At 41.1% G+C, this 22,123-nt stretch overlaps 1 protein-coding gene across 1 annotated transcript in view; it reads right to left on the bottom strand.

The window, feature by feature from the left end:
* The window catches only part of LOC117462375 (cyclin-Y-like), a 39,950-nt gene that overhangs the window by 3,364 nt on the left and 14,463 nt on the right, over positions 1-22,123 (bottom strand). The window contains exons 2-9 of the mRNA XM_034104580.2: positions 12,032-12,106; positions 9,619-9,653; positions 8,079-8,173; positions 7,953-7,988; positions 7,535-7,592; positions 7,291-7,410; positions 3,677-3,843; positions 1,442-1,604 (exon numbers count right to left, since the gene is read on the bottom strand). Coding sequence (XP_033960471.1) covers positions 1,442-1,604; positions 3,677-3,843; positions 7,291-7,410; positions 7,535-7,592; positions 7,953-7,988; positions 8,079-8,173; positions 9,619-9,653; positions 12,032-12,106 — 749 coding nt within the window. The remainder of the gene's footprint in view (positions 1-1,441; positions 1,605-3,676; positions 3,844-7,290; positions 7,411-7,534; positions 7,593-7,952; positions 7,989-8,078; positions 8,174-9,618; positions 9,654-12,031; positions 12,107-22,123) is intronic.

Genomic DNA, 22,123 nt, shown 5'->3' with positions numbered 1-22,123 from the left:
TCTATCTATCTCTATCCATCTATAACTATCTATCTATCTATAACTATCTATCTATCGATCAACAACTATCTATCTCTCCACCTCTCTCTCTATCTCCATCTTATCTCTAAGGAACCGCAGTAAACAACAGGCGTTGCTATAGCAACACGTCATGTTTATGTTTTCGCGCAAGATTAATAGCGCGAGAATCACTGCATTTTCTATAAGGTAAATAGTACCCGCTGATAGAATACATTGATTTTCAAGGTGCAATGTTATTTTATTTAGTGTGAGTGATGAAACTTATACCAATAGAATCTGTGGACTCTCAGCTTTCATGTGCTATCTAGTGTGCAGACAGCATGAAGTATAACATATCGCTATCAGTGTCTCTCTACCTATCTATCTATCTATCTATCCATCTATAACCATCTATCTATCGATCAACAACTATCTATCTCTCCACCTCTCTCTCTCTCTCCATCTTATCTCTAAGGAACCGCAGTAAACAACAGGCGTTGCTATAGCAACACTTCATGTTTACGCGCAAGATCAATAGCGCGAGAATCACTGCATTTTGTATAAGGTAAATATTACCCGCTGGCGCTGATGGGTATAAAATGGCCATGTTTTCAATCTGACTTCATATTGACCATGTTTAACACCAGAGGGTGCTACATAACACACTTTCAGGAAAAGTCACAGACTGGGAGACTTGAATATTCTATTGAAAAAAAGTGACATACAACCAAGAAACAGCTGCGGGTAAAATGTACCCGTTGGCGGTTCTAGTGTTAAGGAACAAAGACTCTACTGTTAGCATCCACAGAACCTTTCTGTGATGCGCAATCATAAAAGATGTTAAAGAAAAGATTTGACATGCTACTTAGGGTACTGTTATTGGCATAAAGCTTCCACGCAATGCATCATTTATCCCTGGATGAATACAATCACTATTGGTACAGTTTGAATTGAATTATAACGTCTTTAAATGTATTCTGTTGAAACGTTCTGTATGATACAATCGAGATATAAATCAGTCAACTTTGAATCCGCCTTTTGATCAGAAAGTATTGCTAACTCATTAAGTATTTTGTTGCATTTCCACCACATCTAAAGACCCATTAGGTTAGTCAAACCAGTCCGCTAAACCAATAGGAAAGGCATTATTTCGTCGATTTAAATCGTCAACATTAACTGCAACAGTCACGATATTTTGTTGGTTTCCTTTTTTATGTTGATGGTGAAATAGAGATATTTAAAACGCCTCCAAAGAAACAACAATCCGCTCAATGTTCTGTTTTTTAACCACATTGTGTAGAATAGAAACTCATGGTTACGGTTTTGTGGTTCTAAAGAACTTTCTCCTACCGTGTCTTTCTTTCAAACCACCGCTGGACGTACTAAAGTAAGAGATATGTAAACGCATACAGAGAGCAGCCTTTGCATGGAGGCGCCTCACCTCCAGTTTCAGGGCCTTGTCCCTGCTGAGCAGCTCCAGAGGGAAGCTCAGGTTGTTGGTTTCTGACAGCGAGCGCAGGTCAAAGTAATACTTGGCGTAGACACTGGACGGCACGTTGATGTTGAACTGCAGCAGCTCCAGGAAGTGCCGCTCCAACTCGTTCCTGTGAGAGAGGGACGAGCAGGAGTCATGACATCAAAACAAGAGACTACTTTTTCAAGATGCAAGCCGCCCCACACACACACACACACACACACACACACACACACACACACACACACACACACACACACACACACACACACACACACACACACACACACACACACACACACACACACACACACACACACACACACACACACACACACACACACACACACACACACACACACACACACACACACACACACACACACACACACACACGCCTTCTCCTCTGAGAGCTTAATGTACATGTACTGCACATACCTACTCCTGTGCACACTCACCTCCCCACGTTAATGTTATTTCATAATAATACTTTTTATTTCAAAGCGCTTTTCCAGGTGCTCAAAGACGCTTTACAGGGGTTTGATAAAACGTGATAAAATAGAATAAAGAATAGAAATAAAAAATAAATAAATATTAAAACAGCAACACAGAATAATACACAAATTAAAAGGCAGTCTGAAGAGGTGTGCTTTAGTCCGTGAGAGGGGACACATGTTGATGTAGAAGAGACATGAAGAAGAGGGGACACATGTTGACGTAGAAGAGACATGAAGAAGAGGGGACACATGTTGATGTAGAAGAGACATGAAGAAGAGGGGACACATGTTGATGCAGAACAGACATGAAGAAGAGGGGACACATGTTGATGTGGAAGAGACATGAAGAAGAGGGGATACATGTTGATGTAGAAGAGACGTGAAGAAGAGGGGACACATGTTGATCTAGAAGAGACATGAAGAAGAGGGGACACATGTTGATGTAGAAGAGACATGGAGAAGAGGGGACACATGTTGATGTAGAAGAGACATGGAGAAGAGGGGACACATGTTGATGTAGAAGAGACATGAAGAAGAGGGGACACATGTTGATCTAGAAGAGACATGAAGAAGAGGGGACACATGTTGATGTAGAAGAGACATGAAGAAGAGGGGACACATTTTGATGTAGAAGAGACATGAGGAAGAGGGGACACATGTTGATGTAGAAGAGACATGAGGAAGAGGGGACACATGTTGATGTAGAAGAGACATGGAGAAGAGGGGACACATGTTGATGTAGAAGAGACATGGAGAAGAGGGGACACATGTTGATGTAGAAGAGACATGAAGAAGAGAGGACACATGTTGATGCAGAAGAGACATGAAGAAGAGGGGACACATGTTGATGTAGAAGAGACATGAAGAAGAGGGGACACATGGTGATGTAGAAGAGACATGAAGAAGAGGGGACACATGCTGATGTAGAAGAGACATGAAGAAGAGGGGACACATGTTGATGCAGAAGAGACATGAAGAAGAGGGGACACATGTTGATGCAGAAGAGACATGAAGAAGAGGGGACACATGTTGATGAAGAAGAGACATGAAGAAGAGGGGACACATGTTGATGTAGAAGAGACATGAAGAAGAGGGGACACATGTTGATGTAGAAGAGACATGAAGAAGAGGGGACACATGTTGATGTAGAAGAGACATGAAGAAGAGGGGACACATGTTGATGTAGAAGAGACATGAAGAAGAGGGGACACATGTTGATGTAGAAGAGACATGAAGAAGAGGGGACACATGTTGATGTAGAAGAGACATGAAGAAGAGGGACACATGTTGACGTAGAAGAGACATGAAGAAGAGGGGACACATGTTGATGTAGAAGAGACATGAAGAAGAGGGACACATGTTGATGTAGAAGAGACATGAAGAAGAGGGGACACATGTTGATGTAGAAGAGACATGAAGAAGAGGGGACACATGTTGATGTAGAAGAGACATGAAGAAGAGGGGACACATGTTGATGTAGAAGAGACATGAAGAAGAGGGACACATGTTGACGTAGAAGAGACATGAAGAAGAGGGGACACATGTTGATGTAGAAGAGACATGAAGAAGAGGGGACACATGTTGATGTAGAAGAGACATGAAGAAGAGGGGACACATGTTGATGCAGAAGAGGACATGAAGAAGTGGATAACATAACAAATACCAAAGTCCTATATATAAAACAAATGTCTCAGTCTGAACTCACATGTCCTCCACAGTGATGTCCTTGAGGATCTGGCAGTAGTCCACGTTCCACACGGCCTGGTCGTCCCACACCTTGGAGGCCAGCAGGATGGCGCCCAGAATGATCCTCTTCCAGTTCCCGGGAGTGATGTCGATCTCTGCGTAGGTCAGCAGCCGCTCCAGGTAGATCTGAGCAACGACACGGAGTAAGGACTGAACACTGAGGAGGACTGGGCGTGGAAGTAAAGCAGCAGGACATGCTTTAAAGAGACACTGTAGTTCCGTCTAATCCAGAAGGTAATACCTCCGGAAGTAGCAATAAGCTTGACTCCAACAAAAATACGTCTAAGGAAAGTTTGACTGATTCTTTTATACTTAAACAAAAAGGTACACATATTCAAATGTCAAAAAACGATATCGCTCCGTGATTCTTTTCTCTTTCTAACTTCTCATTACCAGCAGCTGCGGTCGGCTATGATGTCGATTTTACAACAGCTGGTTTAAATAAATGATATAATAATACTAATAACAAAGAATACAATGTTCAAATATATATACACACATAATATATACAATTCTACATTTTAACATATGGCTCCGACAGACACAAAAAAAGGTAAGTTGGTCTAGAAAACAAAAGCGAGCTTTATTTTAAAAGCTGATGGCAAAAACCACAAAGGAAACACAAGGAAGATACAATACCAAAAATCTGACGGTGACTGACGTGGAGGGAGACAGGAAAAACAAAACAATGAACCGACAGGGAAAGAAAAGACTAAATACAGGGAGGGGTAATCACGGGACAATAAACAGCTGGGCAGGGGAGGTAGAAACACAAGGGCAACAGGTGAACACAATCAGACACACCAGGGACAGTAACGACAGGAAGGGACACAAGGAGAGGGACCAGACAAGAAACATGAGACAGGGAGAACAGAACAGCAAAATAACCCCAAAACTAGACGCACAAAACTCCCATCTAATCCAATGGGTCCTGAACTGGGAGTATGGACCCCCAGTAGAGGTCGCCAAAGCTTTAAAAGGGGGGTTATAAAGCCTTATTGATTTTAAAATGTGTAAAATAATTTATTTTGGATTATATCTAAGGATTTCTGGGAGAAAAAAAGTATGAAATAGTTATTTTTGGCTTCTCTTAAGATCTGTATACTTCTTTTTTTTTATTTCACAAGATGCAGGCATGGTAAACGAGTATGTTTGATTGTTGACATTTATAAGATTAAAATGAATAATAAGGACAGATCTTTAACGTCCTTAAAAACAGGAAGGCAATATTGACATGAAATGATCTGCTCAAAATTAATCCAAACAGTTAATTTAAACACATCCTGCCGTTATTGTGTTCAATTATGGGGTAAATGTACAGTTTCTTGCTATGCTTTCAATATTATACGAAATATAACATGAACTATGTCCTTGAGTTAATGGTTGTCAGTTTACTTAATGGCAGAAAAGGGGTCCCTTAAGGAAAAAGGTTAGCAACCCCTTGATCTTATCTATGTCCATGCTCCACTCGATGGTGTCAGGAGGAATTCATCTTCACTGACCCCCCCCCCGACACACACTCAGACGACATGGTATTTTAGATGCACTCGTCTCATCACCATTTTACACACATCCCTGGCTTGTCTCTACACATCAGGGCAGAATTCCCCCTGAGGCCTCAACAGGAAGTGTGTGTGATAAAGTGTGTGTGGGGACACAGTTGAAGCAGATTCCACTTTAACCTTTGTGAGAAATCTTGTTTTTTTTATGACAAGTCACCCTTTTTGGTGTTTATGTTGTGATCCCAAAATATATAATGAAGTGGTGCAGAGATGAGTCGTTAACCCGGGAATTAATTTAATAATTTACTCCCAGAATAAGGTCTATGGTTAACTGGAGTTTACGAGATTATCACATTTTGTTCTACGACATAAAATACGGCACTAAATAACCCAACTGGTGAACGTCTGAAGCTTCTGAAGCTTCTTTGTGTCTTAAAAACTGTGGTTGCTAACAAGAGTCTAAATGAGACGACTAAACGTAATCAGGCCCAACATTAGCCGCCTTTAGCTTAGCGGTGGTGACGTGAAGTCATGTGACCGTGCCGTAGTTACTTTATAGCCCAACATTAGCCTCCTCTAGCTTAGCGGTGGAGACGTGAAGTCATGTGACCGTGCTGTAGTTCCTTTATAGCCCAACATTAGCCACCTTTAGCTTAGCGGTGGTGACGTGAAGTCATGTGACCGTGCTGTAGTTCCTTTATAGCCCAACATTAGCCACCTTAGCTTAGCGGTGGTGACGTGAAGTCATGTGACCGTGATGTAGTTCCTTTAGAGCCCAACATTAGCCAACTTTAGCTTAGCGGTGGAGACGTGAAGTCATGTGACCGTGCTGTAGTTCCTTTATAGCCCAACATTAGCCACCTTTAGCTTAGCGGTGGTGACGTGAAGTCATGTGACCGTGCTGTAGTTCCTTTATAGCCCAACATTAGCCACCTTAGCTTAGCGGTGGTGACGTGAAGTCAAGTGACCGTGCTGTAGTTCCTTTATAGCCCAACATTAGCCTCCTCTAGCTTAGCGGTGGAGACGTGAAGTCATGTGACCGTGCTGTAGTTCCTTTATAGCCCAACATTAGCCACCTTTAGCTTAGCGGTGGTGACGTGAAGTCATGTGACCGTGCTGTAGTTCCTTTAAAGCCCAATATTAGCCGCCTTTAGCTTAGCGGTGGTGACGTGAAGTCATGTGACTGTGCTGTAGTTCCTTTAAAGCCCAACATTAGCCGCCTCTAGCTTAGCGGTGGTGACGTGAAGTCATGTGACCGTGCTGTAGTTCCTTTATAGCCCAACATTAGCCTCCTCTAACTTAGCGGTGGTGATGTGAAGTCATGTGACCGTGCTTTAGTTCCTTTATAGCCCAACATTAGCCTCCTCTAGCTTAGCGGTGGTGACGTGAAGTCATGTGACCGTGCTGTAGTTCCTTTAAAGCCCAATATTAGCCGCCTTTAGCTTAGCGGTGGTGACGTGAAGTCATGTGACCGTGCTGTAGTTCCTTTAAAGCCCAACATTAGCCTCCTCTAGCTTAGCGGTGGTGACGTGAAGTCATGTGACCGTGCTGTAGTTCCTTTAAAGCCCAATATTAGCCGCCTTTAGCTTAGCGGTGGTGATGTGAAGTCATGTGACCGTTCTGTAGTTCCTTTATAGCCCAATATTAGCCGCCTTTAGCTTAGCGGTGGTGACGTGAAGTCATGTGACCGTGCTGTAGTTCCTTTATAGCCCAATATTAGCCGCCTTTAGCTTAGCGGTGGTGATGTGAAGTCATGTGACCGTTCTGTAGTTCCTTTATAGCCCAACATTAGCCACCTTTAGCTTAGCGGTGGTGACGTGAAGTCATGTGACCGTGCCGTAGTTCCTTTATAGCCTAACGTTAGCTTCTTATCTCTGGAGATTGCAGTTACTCTTCAAATATTAGAAAAGTGGCATTGTTATGTGGAGAAAACATATAAGTATCATAAACGTTTGTTTTTTCTGAAAAATCCAGTTGGCTTTTTGTGTAGGAAGCCCTTTCGGGTCGACCTTCCAAAGTACTTCATCCCTTCTCCACTCTATAGGAGGATGAGGAGGTAAAAGAGCCTCACCAGAGTGACGATGGCACACTCGGCAGTGAGCTGAGCGGCACTGAACAGCGTCCGGACAAATCGGTAGATCTGTTTCTGCTCCGTGTCAATCTGGTCATAGTCCGGGGGAACCTCTGTTTTCTGGAAGAAAGATAAAAGGAACGTTTAGGTAAAATGCCTAAATGAGGAGATTTAAAAGCACAATCACTCCAAAATCTGACTCTGAGGTAGAGAATGTTTTGTATGATAAGTGATGATGACTTACTGAAAGAGGGTGCAGCTTCTCGTCAAATATATCCAGCAGCATCACTCCTTCTGTGTCCCTGGCATGAGAAAAACATAGTTAAATTATAGATTTCATTCATAAGACTCAGGCCACTATAAAAAACGATTATATATATCATCCTCAACATTATTTCATAATCTAACTTTATAGATTCTTACTATAAAACAATACATTTGCCTTTTTCAACATTGATTTATATATATTTGTTCATCTTATGTTTGGAGTTGTTGTAGTGGAATCAAGACTTTTGTCACATGTATTGGGACACATATCACTATTGTTGTGAAAGCAGCAATTTGCTTTTGATATCTTTGAAATAACTCTGTATGCAATAATGACCATGATTCTCTTTTTCATACAGTAACTCTAACTATAGAAAGACAAAGAGAATCCCTACCTGTTCTTTATATGGTAGTAGATCGCCACTGCTACACTGTAAAGGGAAACAAATACATGTGTTAATAAGTTCAACAATGAGTGTCTTGAGATAATAGAATATGTATTCCTTCCTTCATGTCGGTACCATTTGATGGTGTATTTGAGGTTGGGCTGGCTGACTGTGTTGTCGTCGAGGAAGATGGTGGAGCAGGAGCTGTATTTCCGCTTCGATGTTCCATGCTACACACACGCGCACACACACACACACACACGCACACACACACAAGCACACACAACTGACTGTTATTAGAGTGTACATGTTTTTGGCTTTGTGCACAGGGCGAATATAAATCAGCAACATGCGACCTGAGATTGTGATGGTCAGCATTTAGTCAAAACACCATAAGGGTCATTCCAGAATTGGAGTTCAATTTAGACACCAACATTTTTGAAAAATGAACCTTTTATTTTATTTTTTTGTGTATTTAGGAAAAACAGATAATAAACCATCAAAAAAAGTGATTTGCCAGCTAGGCATCAAATTAATATTTTCCAATGAAGAATTACCCCTGCTACTCTAATTATAGTAACAGGGTTGAAAATCAATGCTAATGTGAGCTTTAACCTCAGGAAGTATTGCTAGATGTATGTAATGCTACTTTCAAGGCAAGGACACACTTTGATATCTACTGAAAGAAAGATAACTTTGAAATGAATATGCTTTATTCTGATAATATCAGTAACAGGGTTGAGTGGGTCGGAGTGCCACACTCTTTTAAGACTGAAAAGATTGTAAAAATATGAAAAATAAAAGAGAGGACTTAGTTTTGGTCTACCCATGGCACTAGCACATGGCTTGCTGATGTCACTTCCTGTGTGTCATCTGACTTACAGTTTGTTCACTTCCTGTGCCAATCTAAAAAGGTTTGGGTAACAGGGTTGAACGCATGTTGAGGGACACGCCTTCTGTGCAAAATTACTGTTATCTAAAATATGTTTATGATTTAACAAATTGATTTTACCATTACAAGAGACATATATCAATAGAATAATACCAGAAAAAGTAAATAAAATCCCTATTTTAAATGTTATATTTGAGATGCAAGTTGGTCACCAAGAAGCGGGGACAAGAGAAAAATGCCATTTTAGGGGATGTTCGAGAGCTATTTGATCATTTAAATAATATTTTGAAACCACTTTTTCTACAACTTTATATACATGTTGTCTCAATATTAGTATGTTTAACACAACAAGTGCATGTTTTAGAATTTTGGGCATGGATTATTAGATTTTATTATTAGATTTTTTTATATTTTATATATATTATATACATGAAATGTCCTCCAATTCTGGAATGACCCATAAAACAAAGTGATTTTTTTATGAAAAGGAAAACATAAATCTGTCGAAATTGGAGATATTGAAGTGCCAGGAAAAGGGAGTCGGGGCGGTGTATCAAGAACAGAGTTCCAATCTCTATTAGCCATTAATAACAGAGAGGATATCACATGAACTGCTCGGCTTGATGAGCTAGCAGGAATGGAAGCTAACGCTACAGGTGTTCCCACTAAAGGGTCCGTGTGGCAACACAATACGAGAGGTGAATCATGTCCAATAACGTGTCACCACAATGTAACAATAAAATGGATCAGCTTTTTGGCGAGAAATGTAAATAATGCACTTACATTATTGATGAAGAGGCTCTTCCGTTTATCTTGCACTACAGAGAGAAAGATAGCTGTTTTAATAAATGTCATTACTTCTGCACACGAAAGTGAAAACACATCAAGCTTAACCCTCCTGTTGTCTTCGTTTCCCCCTTACTTTGGTGTTCGCGGTCAAATTGTACCGGTCCTGTTTTAACTGCTATCACATGAACACAAAAACCCTTAATCATCACCACATTTCATTTCACACCCTTTCAAACTGTATATATGGTATCAGATACTGGTACACATGAAGAACTGCAGTCAATATACAAAGAACAGACACTGAACATGTATTGTGTGCCAGGTGTGATCCATGTGGGGGGAGGGGCACATAAGAGCGGGAAATGTATCAAATTGTTCCGTGTGTGTGTGTGTGTGTGTGTGTGTGTGTGTGTGTGTGTGTGTGTGTGTGTGTGTGTGTGTGTGTGTGTGTGTGTGTGTGTGTGTGTGTGTGTGTGTGTGTTGTGTTGTGTTGTGTCCCGAAGACAACGGGAGGGTTAAACCAGCAACACACACTGTTATCACAAAAAGCAAGAAGCAAGGAGTTGGCGCACGTCTACATGATGTTACAGAACGACAGCTGTACGTGTTGAGAGGAAACAGTTCAATCACACGTCAGATAAGCAGAAAGATTCGAGCTTCAACAGAGAGAAGAGTGCTGTTTACACCACTAGAGGGAGACAACGCCACACTCACCGTTCCTGCAAGGCACCTCTGAAACAAGAGGAGCCAAAGACCTTTCTGTGACGCCAGCATACATCACATATTCTACACCTCATCAGAAGCTGAACATTACACACTAGCATCATGTGCTGAGTGTGTGTGTGTGTGTGTGTGTGTGTGTGTGTGTGTGTGTGTGTGTGTGTGTGTGTGTGTGTGTGTGTGTGTGTGTGTGTGTGTGTGTGTGTGTGTGTGTGTGTGTGTGTGTGTGTGTGTGTGTGTGTGTGTGTGTGTGTGTGTGTGTGTGTGTGTGTGTGTGTGTGTGTGTGTGTGTGTGTGTGTGTGTGTGTGTGTGTGTTCTTTTGCAAGTGAACGCAGTGGTTTGCATCCAGGAAGTCAATGCTTTTCTTAAAAGGTCACAAGATTACAATATTTCAAGTTTCATGTTTAGCCATTTGGATGCTAAACTTCTCTTAAGGAATAATGGTTCTTTATGGACAGATTAATACTATTTTAATACTATTTTAATCTTTTGTAAACAGAAGAAGTTGAAAGCATGTTATGTTGTATGCCGTTCATGATCTGTGTTCCTAATACAAATTTGAATAATAATAATTATAACGGCGGGACAAAAAGAGGAAAGACAAAAACATCTCTGCTACTCAAAAGTATGTTTATCCCTGATCCATTGGAGAGCTTTTCCGCTTTGCCATGCTTTTGCTCATGGAAATATGCAAACGGGTAGAATGCTCACAAAACTAAAATGTTAGTAAATGAAAGAGAGAGAGAGAGAGTTATATGAGAGCTTTACTATTATCCCAAATACCGTGGAAAGACGAAAACCAATATAAAACGAGTTTTTACTCAGATTGAAGACCCATGTGTTTTAACCACAATGGCACACATGCACCATGTGGTAAACACGCTGTAGGATTGATTTTCTGCTCGTTTGGTCTCTTGGGACGGGATTTGTTGAAATAAATCAAAAGGCTGCAATGATGTCAGCTTTATCCTTTAAATCTACCAGGGAGAGGGAGGGAGGATCACACACATGTGACTTCTTTCCCTGAAGACGAGACTAAATATTGCAAAAAACAACAGCTGATAAAAAACGAAATGCTTTTTCATTCCTTCATCACATGCAGCTGGCCGAATATTCATCACATGGTCAACATATCAACAGAGAAAGATTGAATATCAAATCTGATGCATAGCAGAATCTAATATCTGTCGGACATTGAGGAGTCCAGTATATTTATCAGCTGCTGTCTTCGTCTACTTCGTCACAGAGCTTGTGTTGTCTTGCTGTTGTTCGCCATGGGCCTCTAAGAAAGAAGATGATCTCATGCTGTGATGTTTGCGGCTCTGAAATACATTTGATTTCTTGCTCTGTTACAGCATGACTGAAACCCCCACAGGATGCTGAAGCGCTCAGTCGGATGCCTCTGGGCAACGGCATAAATTATCAGGCATCAGCTGGCCACAAAGAAACTAGTCTGGGATCAGAGCTCCTACAGATACAGTGGAAATGGAAATTGTATTTTTCAACAGCCGCGTTTTCCTGATTTTATTTCATGATCAAATGCGTCTTCTGTGTAAATGATACATGTCACACGAAGGCACATGTGTTTTAATTCATTTGGTGACACTCTGATGACATATAGATTGCATTAAAAGAACATTTTAAAACCGTTAAATCAGTCAAATCCTATGAAGAAGAGTTACTCACCATCGTTCTGGGATTTGCTGAGGAATATGGTGCTGGCCCGCGGATGGTCCGCTGGATTGTAATCCATATTCATCTCTGTCAAAACACAAGCATTTGTGTCACTTTCAATATCTCAAAACATACAATCGCTGCCATAGAAAAACTGGTACATGTTAGCAGGTTATGGACAAACTAAGAAATAACATCCTTTGACATTTCCAGAGGCAGCGACACTTCTGGATCCCAGCCATGCTCAACAATGCTCAAATGTATTTTAAAATTGCACAACATTTGAATATGAGACATAGCGCATGTTAAAATATAGGTAATGTTGATAGATATACAAATGTATAATGGCATTTTAAAAAGCCTATGCTTTCTTTTTAATGTTTACGAGTAAAATGTTAGCATGCTAACAAGCTAAACATTGACTGTGAAATGCATGCAAAAAATCTGCATGTTAGCATTATGATGAACTGATGGACTGTACTTATAGAGCGCTTTATCCAGTCTTTACGACCCCTCAAAGCGCTTTACACACTACATGTCATTCACCCATTCATACAGAGCAGTCCCACTTGCTCTAGGACCTAACATTCACACACATTCACACACCGTTGGCCATCGGGAGCAACTCAGGGTTAAGTATCTTGCCCAAGGATACATCGACATGTTGGCTGCACGGGCTGGGATCGAACCCACAACTTTCTGGTTGAAAGACGACCGCACTCCCTCGCAGCCACAGTCGCCATTATCATTATTAGTATGCAAGAATTTAGCTCAAAGCACGACTGTTCTTAAGTACAACCTAGCAGAGCCATAGTGCGTTATAGCAAAGGTTGTTAAATTAAAACCCAGTCTCACGGCATTTCATGTTATATTCACAAAATTAATGTAATCTATTGATTCGTGTTCACCAACACGATCTTCACATTTTTTTTCGTGTCACACAGAACGATTTTAAAAGCAATGCATTTATATTGGTAGACCACGTCTTTTTGTCCGGTCGGGTCTTGGAATACCACAAACATTTTCTTACCCAATATCTTACCCTAACCCTATCCCTTTTATTTTAAATTGTATAATGTCAGAGTTTTTTTGCCGTCCGCGAGGGAAAGAAATGGCTCAGAGCCTCAGAATACTGACATCTGTATTTTTTGTCATCTTTTTTTCCTTCTAAATTGTTATTATTTACATTGCTTTTAAAATCGTTCTGTGTGACACGAAACAAATGTGAAATCGTGTTGGTGAACACACATCAATAGATTAATTTCGTGAGTACGGTAAGAGCTACACGGACCACTATTGCGGTAAGCATGTTGTAACTTCCGGTTGTTGTTGTCATCTCCGGGTATCCCGTGTGCTTGTTCTGTTGCTGATAGCTTATTAACTTAAACTTAATCGATCGTTTTAAAACCCTTGATCACGGCAAGTGCCTGACGTTGTAATCACACGTTACTACAGCTTAAGCACTCACAACTCTCCTTCTCTTAGCGACTGTAACTCCACAGTTGCCTACACTCTTTTCGGGTTTGCTAACGGTAACTACTTTAGCTTGATAGCTAGCCATGGCTCTTTCCCCACCCTCGGGTGCTATTTCCTGCCCTAACTGTCTCATGTTTGGTTACTTCCCTACCTCCTTTACTGGTACCGATACATGTGTTAAATGTAGTATAGTTGTTAGGTTGGAGGCGGGAATCATAGCCATAGAAGCCCGGCTCCGCATCTTAGAAAGTAACTCAGCTAAAGTAAAGCCCATGTTAGCCGGTGCGGACCGGCCAACGGTAGCTCCTCTTAGCCGTCCCCCGGCAACTCCCGAGCAGCAGGGAGGCTGGGTGACTGTTCAGAAGGGGCATAACACGAAACCTGCAGGTCCCCACCAACCCGTTCATGTATCTAACAGATATTCCCCACTCAGCGAGACACCCGCTGAGAAGCCAACTCTGGTTATTGGTAGCTCTATTAAGAGACACGGGAATTTAGAGACCGAAGCCTCCACAGTCACATGCATTCCGGGGGCCAGAGCGGGCGACGTTGAGGCGCATCTTAAACTGCTGGCTAAAGATAAACGTAAATACAGTAGGATTGTTATTCACGTCGGTGGTAATGAGGTTCGTTTACGCCAATCAGAATGCACCAAACTTAATGTGGAGTCGGTGTGTAGTTATGCTAAAACAATGTCGGACACCGTAATCTTCTCTGGTCCCCTCCCCAATCTGATCAATGATGACATGTATAGCCGCATGTCATCATTTCAGCGCTGGTTGTCTTGGTGGTGCCCAGCAAACAATGTGGGCTTCGTAAATAATTGGACAGCCTTCTGGGGAAAACCTGGTCTGATTAAGAGAGACGGCATTCATCCTACTTTGGAAGGTGCAGATCTCATTTCGGCAAACATTTCAGGGCTTTGTGGACTTAATCCATGACAAACTGGAGTTGAGACCAGGAGTCGCAGTCTTACACGCTTCTCTGCGCTCTCTCCTAGGCAGTCATCCATAGGAATCCCGAACCCAATAAAATACCCAATATTAGCGGTGTGTGTGTCTGCCCAAGGACAATTTAAGGCAGAGGTCGCGTTAACCGAATATTTTCCGTCTATTCTTGTTTTTGACCTCGTTGATTACCTTGTTGTTTAACCGGCTTTAGCAATCGCAAAATGTCACGGCAGCTGATCGTCCGAAGCTTTTTTAATAAGCCCAGTAATTGTGATGGTGGATAAACGAGGTGAAAAGAGGGATTGATGCGATGGAGGATGAAGGACAAGCCAGTAAGACTACAACTGACAACGTTCAGCCAGCAGCAGTGACATCTGTAGAAAAGCTAAGATGAGTAACGGATTTGTCCGAGGGTGCACGACGATGCAGAAATCAGCGTTCAGGCGACAGCAGGTCAATTGAGTTGTTCTTGTAAATGTTTTGTTCATATTCTGATTGTAATTGTCTCATTTAAAAACGATGGCATTGTTCATATTTGCCTGTTGAGGCCCAATGGTCGCGTGTTGTTAGCGGGCTCTGCCCCCTCTGCTGTCTGTCAGTGCAGGAACAAATAAATCATTCATGTTCGTGTTGACATGAAAAGTGATCACACAGTCGGTGTCTCTGTTCATCTTTTTGTTTCTGCACGCCCTTAAAAGTTCTGCATGAATCATTAAAACATGAATGAATGAACATTTGCTGTTCAGTACCCAAACATAAATATTAAATAGGTCTCATCTCATCATTAAAACATGAAAAATAAAATGACGGATAATAATGGATTATGACGGAAATGTTACGATCCTGTCCGTCAAAATGACGGACAACGAAAAAGTAAACACTGATTTAAGGTAAAACCTAATAGAGGTGTCATACATAATAACCTAATAAAAGTAAATGTAACAACTACTACAGTGCAACAAAACAGGAAGATTAAATGTGGTCTCTTAAACATAAGATCTCTAGCATCTAAAGCAATATTGGTAAATGATTTAATATCAGATTATAATATTGATATATGCTGTCTCACTGAAACTTGGTTGAGACATGAAGAATATGTCAGCATAAATGAGGCCACTCCACCCAGCCATGTCAACACTCATATTGCTCGAGGCACGGGCCGAGGAGGTGGAGTTGCAGCAATCTTTGACTCAAGTTTACTTATCAATACTAAACCAAAATGTAATTATACCTCTTTTGAAAGCCTCGTTTTTAGTCTTACGCATCCGACCTGGAAAACTTTGCAGCCAATCTTATTTGTTACAGTGTATCGTGCACCAGGTCCTTATTCAGAATTCTTATCAGAATTCTCTGAGTTTTTATCAACTTTGGTTCTTAAAACAGACAAAGTAATTATCGTAGGTGACTTTAATATTCATGTTGACGATGATAAAAATAGCCTTACTGTTGCATTTAACTCTATATTAGATTCTGTTGGTTTCTGTCAGAGTGTAAATAAACCAACCCACTGCTATAATCACACTCTCGACCTTGTTCTGACTTATGGTATTGAAATTGAGCAACTATTAGTCGAACCGCATAATCCTGCTTTATCCGACCATTTCTTAGTAACTTTTGAAGTACTGTTACTAGACTACAAAGCATTAGTCAAAAGCTCTTGCAGCAGAAACCTATCTGTTAGTGCTATAGCCACAATTAAGGAAGAGATTCCACCAATACTTAACTCGATAGCATGTCTGCATGTAGGGGAGGAAACTTATACAAAATGTACACCACCCCAAATTGATCATGTTGTTGATAGTGCTATAGATGCGCTGCGAATAAAATTAGACTCTGTTGCTCCTTTGAAAAAGAAGAAAATAAAACAACATAGATTAGCTCCATGGCATAATGCCGAAACCCGCAAAATAAAGCAAAAGTCGAGACAACTTGAAAGGATATGGCGTTCCACTAAACTTGAAGTTTACTCTCAATGAATATAAGAAAGCACTGCGTAAAGCAAGAGCAGCCTACTACTCTTCATTAATAGATGAGAATAAGAATAATGCAAGATTTCTTTTCAGCACTGTAGCCAGGCTGACAGAGAGCCATAGCTCGATTGAGCCTTCTATTCCCTTAGCACTCAGTAGCAATGATTTGATGTGCTTTTTTAACGATAAAATTGTTAATCTTAGAAATAAAATTAACGACCTCTTGCCTTTGACCAGTATAGTGTTGTCAACAGCTCCCGGAAACGTAAGTTCTAATATGACACTAGATAGTAAAGTAGAATGCTTTTCAGCCATAAACCTTGAACAATTACATTCAATGATTCTCTCTTCTAAACCATCAACGTGCATGTTAGACCCAATTCCAACTAAGCTGTTGAAGGAAGTTTTTCCATTAATTAGCACTTATTTATTAAATATTATGAATATGTCTTTATTATCAGGCTATGTTCCACAATCATTCAAAGTAGCAGTGATAAAACCGCTTCTTAAAAAGCACAACCTCGATCCAGAGGTTTTAGCCAACTATAGACCTATTTCTGACCTTCCGTTCCTCTCAAAGATTCTTAAGAAAGCGGTCGCAAAACAGTTGTGTGATTACTTAAAAAACAATGATTTATTTGAAGATTTTCAGTCTGGCTTCAGAACACATCATAGCACAGAGACAGCTCTGGTTAAAGTCACAAATGACATTCTAATAGCCTCAGACAAGGGACTTGACTCTATTCTTGTTTTGCTCGATCTCAGTGCTGCATTTGATACTATCGACCATGACATCCTATTGCAAAGACTAGAGCACTTAGTTGGCATACAGGGAACTGCTTTAGGCTGGTTTAGGTCCTATCTATCTGAACGCTCTCAGTTTGTACGTGTCAACGATGAATCTTCCACGCAAACCAAAGTTAGCCATGGAGTGCCACAGGGCTCAGTGCTCGGACCTATTTTGTTCACATTATATATGCTTCCGTTAGGCAATATTATAAGGAATCATTCTGTAAACTTTCATTGTTATGCGGATGATACTCAATTATATTTATCAATCAAGCCTGATGAAATTAATCATCTAAATAAAATTCAAGACTGCCTTAAGGACTTAAAAACGTGGATGACCTTAAACTTTTTGATGTTAAACACGACCAAAACTGAAGTTATTGTACTTGGCCCGAAGAATCTACGAAACAAATTATCTAAAGATATACTAACTATGGATGGCATTAATTTGGCCTCCAGTGAGACTGTAAGGAATCTTGGTGTTATATTTGATCAGGATTTATCCTTTAACGCCCACATAAAATCAATTTCAAGGACCGCCTACTTCCATCTAGGTAACATTGCAAAAATCAGGCATATCTTGCCTCAAAATGATGCAGAGAAACTAGTCCATGCATTTGTTACTTCTAGGCTGGATTATTGTAACTCTTTATTATCAGGGAGTACCAAGAAGTCAGCCAAGTCGCTTCAGCTGATTCAAAATGCTGCGGCTCGTGTACTAACCAGAGTTAGGAAAAGGGACCACATTACTCCTGTTCTGGCTGCCTTACACTGGCTCCCTATAGAACACAGGATAGAATTTAAAATTCTTCTTCTCGCCTACAAAGCCCTTAATGGGCAGGCACTATCTTACCTTAAATAACTCATTATACCCTACTGTCCTACTAGGGCATTGCGTTCCAAGAATGCAGGGTTGTTGATTGTTCCTAGAGTCTCTAAAAGTACAATGGGAGCCAGAGCCTTTTCTTATCAAGCTCCACATTTGTGGAATCAGCTTCCAGTTTGGGTTCGGGCGGCAGACACCCTATCCGTTTTTAAGAGTGCGCTTAAGACCTTCCTTTTTGATAAAGCTTATAGTTAGGGCTGATTAGATTCAGCCCCTAGTTTTGCTGATATAGGCTTAGTTTGTCGGGGGACATCTCACTTCTTCCTTCTCTCTGTCTGTACCTGTGTACTCTCATGTTCCCATTAACCCAGCTTCCCCAAATTTCTTTCTTTTTGGTGTCTATATACGCCGGGATCCGGAGTCATGGATGATCCTGCGGTCCTGTGTCCTGGATCGCGAGCCCTGGATCTTGAGTCGTGGCTGTGGTCATGGATCATAGGTCCTGGATGGATATCCTCGTGGATTCATCTTCCTATTATACACACATGCATTTCCAAACATCTGGACTACCTATGTTGCAAATGTATGATCTTTTCAATTTACACTCGGCATCTATTGCACGTCTGTCCGTCCTGGGAGAGGGATCCCTCCTCTGCTGCTCTCCCTGAGGGTTCTCCCATGTTCCCTTTAACTGGGTTTTCTCCGGAAGTTTTTCCTTGTACGATGTGAGGGTCTAAGGACAGAGGGTGTCGTATTGCCATACTGATATTCTGTACAAACTGTGAAGTCCACTGAGACTGCAACATTTGTGATATTTGGGCTATATAAATAAACATTGATTGATTGATTGACTATAACACGAAATGCCGTGAGACTGTGATGCTAAAATACCTGCTTAAAATAAGCAAGTAAGCATGCTAGCATTTAGCTCAAAGCTAGTACACTTCACAGAGCTGCTAGCCTGCTTGCAGAATCTTAGCTTTTATTGTATTCATGTCATGTATAAGAATAGACTAAGACAAATCTCTTAATATGTTTTTGTAGGTTTCTCTTCAGATACTATTGTTCCATGTGTGTGCAGTCCTTATAGAGCTGTATGCTAATGATTTGCTCCACGGCTTGCACTCACAAACACACGCAGGCATGATTCATGTTCCCATCCAAAGCTAATCTGCACTGCATCATGGCCTGAGGGCCTGAGGGCCACAGACTGTCTGTGCACATCCCATGAAACACAGTGGACTCAACACAGTAGCTCCCATCACACCTTGTAGATACAGATGTTACTTTGATAAGACAGGCAGCAGACCTCATGTTTCACAGATAGCTCTCCTATAAAACAAAACATGCTAGTTTACAAGAAATGTAGCCTACTTTGAAGGTCTCCTATTATGCTATGTTTAGGCATTACAGGTCTCAGACAGTCCATTGTCTCAGATATTAAAAACATGTGTATGAAGTATTTTGCTCAAAATACCAAACAGATCACCCGTTCTCTCCTCTGTGAAGAGAGGAGAGCTCATGCCGGAGAATTCTACCCAGATTCTCAGCTAAATGTTGCCGTGATTAAGGATTATTTCTGAAACAGTATGTTTGGAGCTCAAAGGCTTTTTCTCTTGCCGGTTTACCACAAGGTGAGTTCCTTTTTATATCCTGCTTCTTCACACACATGCCTATTCTCTTCCAGTATGTTAGCTCTGAGTGTTAGCGATGATTGCTAATGTAAACAAAGACCATATTACGTCCAAAACGCGTTGCGCATTGTTTCTGATAGCGACGTTTCTCATAGGGCCGTGGGCGTAAAGCCGGCCCACATTTTAGTAATGTCGTCAAGCAAATCTGGATCAGCTCCGTTGTTCCCCCGTTTTTAGAGATTTGGGTTTGGAGGAAAAGAGAGAGAGTTTTATCTTCGGACACTTTGTGAGTCTCCTGACACACCGGGGACACATATGTATAAAAGACATCAAAAAGGGAATTTTGCAAAATAGGTGACCATTAATTTCTACCGGCAAGGCAAGTTGATTTATATAGCCCCTTTCAGCAACAGGCAATTCAAGGTGCTTTACAAAAATGAAAGACATTCAAACAAAAGGCATTTAAAAACATTAAAAGAAAAACAAAAAATGAAAGACATTAAGAAAATGGCATTTAAAATCAGTCATTAAAAAGAAAAGCTAATAAAATAAACATTAAAGGATCAAAGTTACAGTGCAGTCTAAGATATGAATAGTTCAATTATTTCGGTTCTTGATGTTTAATTTATTCACAGAACCTCCCTTTGGAAATCCGATCATTTCCGTCCCGATTGTTAATTTAGACTGATTGTTTTCACCATGTTTTGCTCGCATGACATCCACAAGCGGACCCTCAGGAGGGCGTACTAGCCCCCTACTCTGCTTTGCGTTCCATAACAAAGTCTTTAAGTGTTACCTGAACACCCCGTGTTACCAAAACACTATTTTTCACCCGTCGGTGCTGTGATACTTGTCCCTCAGTACAAATCACCCAAAAACTGATCGTAAACCCTGGCTACGACGGATATCCCAAATATCCTACTTTCGAGCAGTCCCTCTCACAAATGTCATGGAGTTTCAGACGGTTTTCACCATGTTTTGCTCGCATGACATCCACAATCGGAGCCTCAGGAGGGTGTACTAGCCCCCTACTCTGCTTTGCGTTCCAGAAGATCAAGATTGATCAAGATCAAGCCTTTGCATCTATTCCCATCAACTCTGTGTTTTGAGAACTGAAATCCAGCAATGCCGTACATCCAGTGAGATAAGTGCTTGCTTTCTGTGAAATCATCATTAAAAAATGCTCGGCATGCAGTGCGAGTGCCAAGTGTTCTGACTCCTACGATATGACCGTAACAGACCCAGATTAAGATCCAGGATATTTGATTACAATGCAGAAGTCTTCTGTTTCGGTGACAGCAGCTGCTGGAGAGGAAGGACTGTGCGTGGGGTTAGCCAACAGAAGTGTGCTTTAAAACCAGCTTCTCTTTCTAACCCACAGACCCCCCTGCAGGCTCCAAATCTTCCCATGAACCTACCTGGCAACAACGTGTAGCATGACCTTCAGGGCTCATTTTGTATTACATTACATTCTCAGGGACACAACGACATGCTGACTGCAGTGGGGTTTGAACCTGTGACCCCCGATCCCAACACCAACGCACAATCCACTGCGCCACCCCTTGTATTTCATTTATTTGCAAAATTGCTTGTTTTTTAACTTTACTAACTTTGAATCTTAAGTTCAAGGGTAGTCTTGTGTTCAAACACTTATGCCTGACAGCAGAAGCATTTTACAAGTGGAAGTATTGATCTGAGTGGATGTGATCATTTGTAATGGATGTAATGTAAAGTCTACTTTGTTCTGCTCGTTTCAGTATACCAATAAAATACAACTCACTGCTTGTTTAAATTACAAAAAAGGGATTTTACATGTCAATATATTCGCTTCTACGTGTATAGGAGTGATAGAAACATATTTATACCTAGATTGGGAATATCTTTGGGCACCCTATAGTCCGATAAGACGTTCATGTAGTCAATTAAGAACAGAGCCAATTGAAAAATGGGGGTGATGAATAGATTTGAAGCTTATTGTCACTGAAGGCTTGCAAAGAAAGGCCCAAACGAAACATTGAATAAGACAACATCGTATTAACATATGATTATTGTTGATTCTATGTGTCTTTGCTCAACTAATTTAAACCCAAGTGCCACTTAGTCCCCAGCAGCTAACCCTCTGCAGGATGAACACGGTCAGCTCTGTAAACACACCAGGCTGAATGGACTGAGCCGGATTAGTCTTTATGCAACAGCAGTCCGGCTCATTTCAACACGTCCACATATTAGAGCTTAAACAGAAGCTGAGCTGGAGTCCAGCGTGTGAGAGAATAAACAAAGTGACTGACCAATCAAGTATTCTGGTCTTATATTTCAGGTTTTCTTTAACACACTGCAAGGAATTTGTATGTCCAGGTAACATAAAGAGACACTTCCTGTCACTGTAGTCATTTCTGAGAGATGCCACTAAGGCAGGGGTGTCAAACTCAAGGCCCGGGGGCCAAATCCGGCCCTTGACT

The sequence above is a fragment of the Pseudochaenichthys georgianus genome, chromosome 17 (assembly GCF_902827115.2).
Source record: "Pseudochaenichthys georgianus chromosome 17, fPseGeo1.2, whole genome shotgun sequence".
Classification (NCBI taxonomy): Eukaryota; Metazoa; Chordata; class Actinopteri; order Perciformes; family Channichthyidae; genus Pseudochaenichthys; species Pseudochaenichthys georgianus.
The sequence above is the reverse complement of the archived record's forward strand: the minus strand, read 5'-3'. Positions and strand labels throughout refer to the sequence as shown.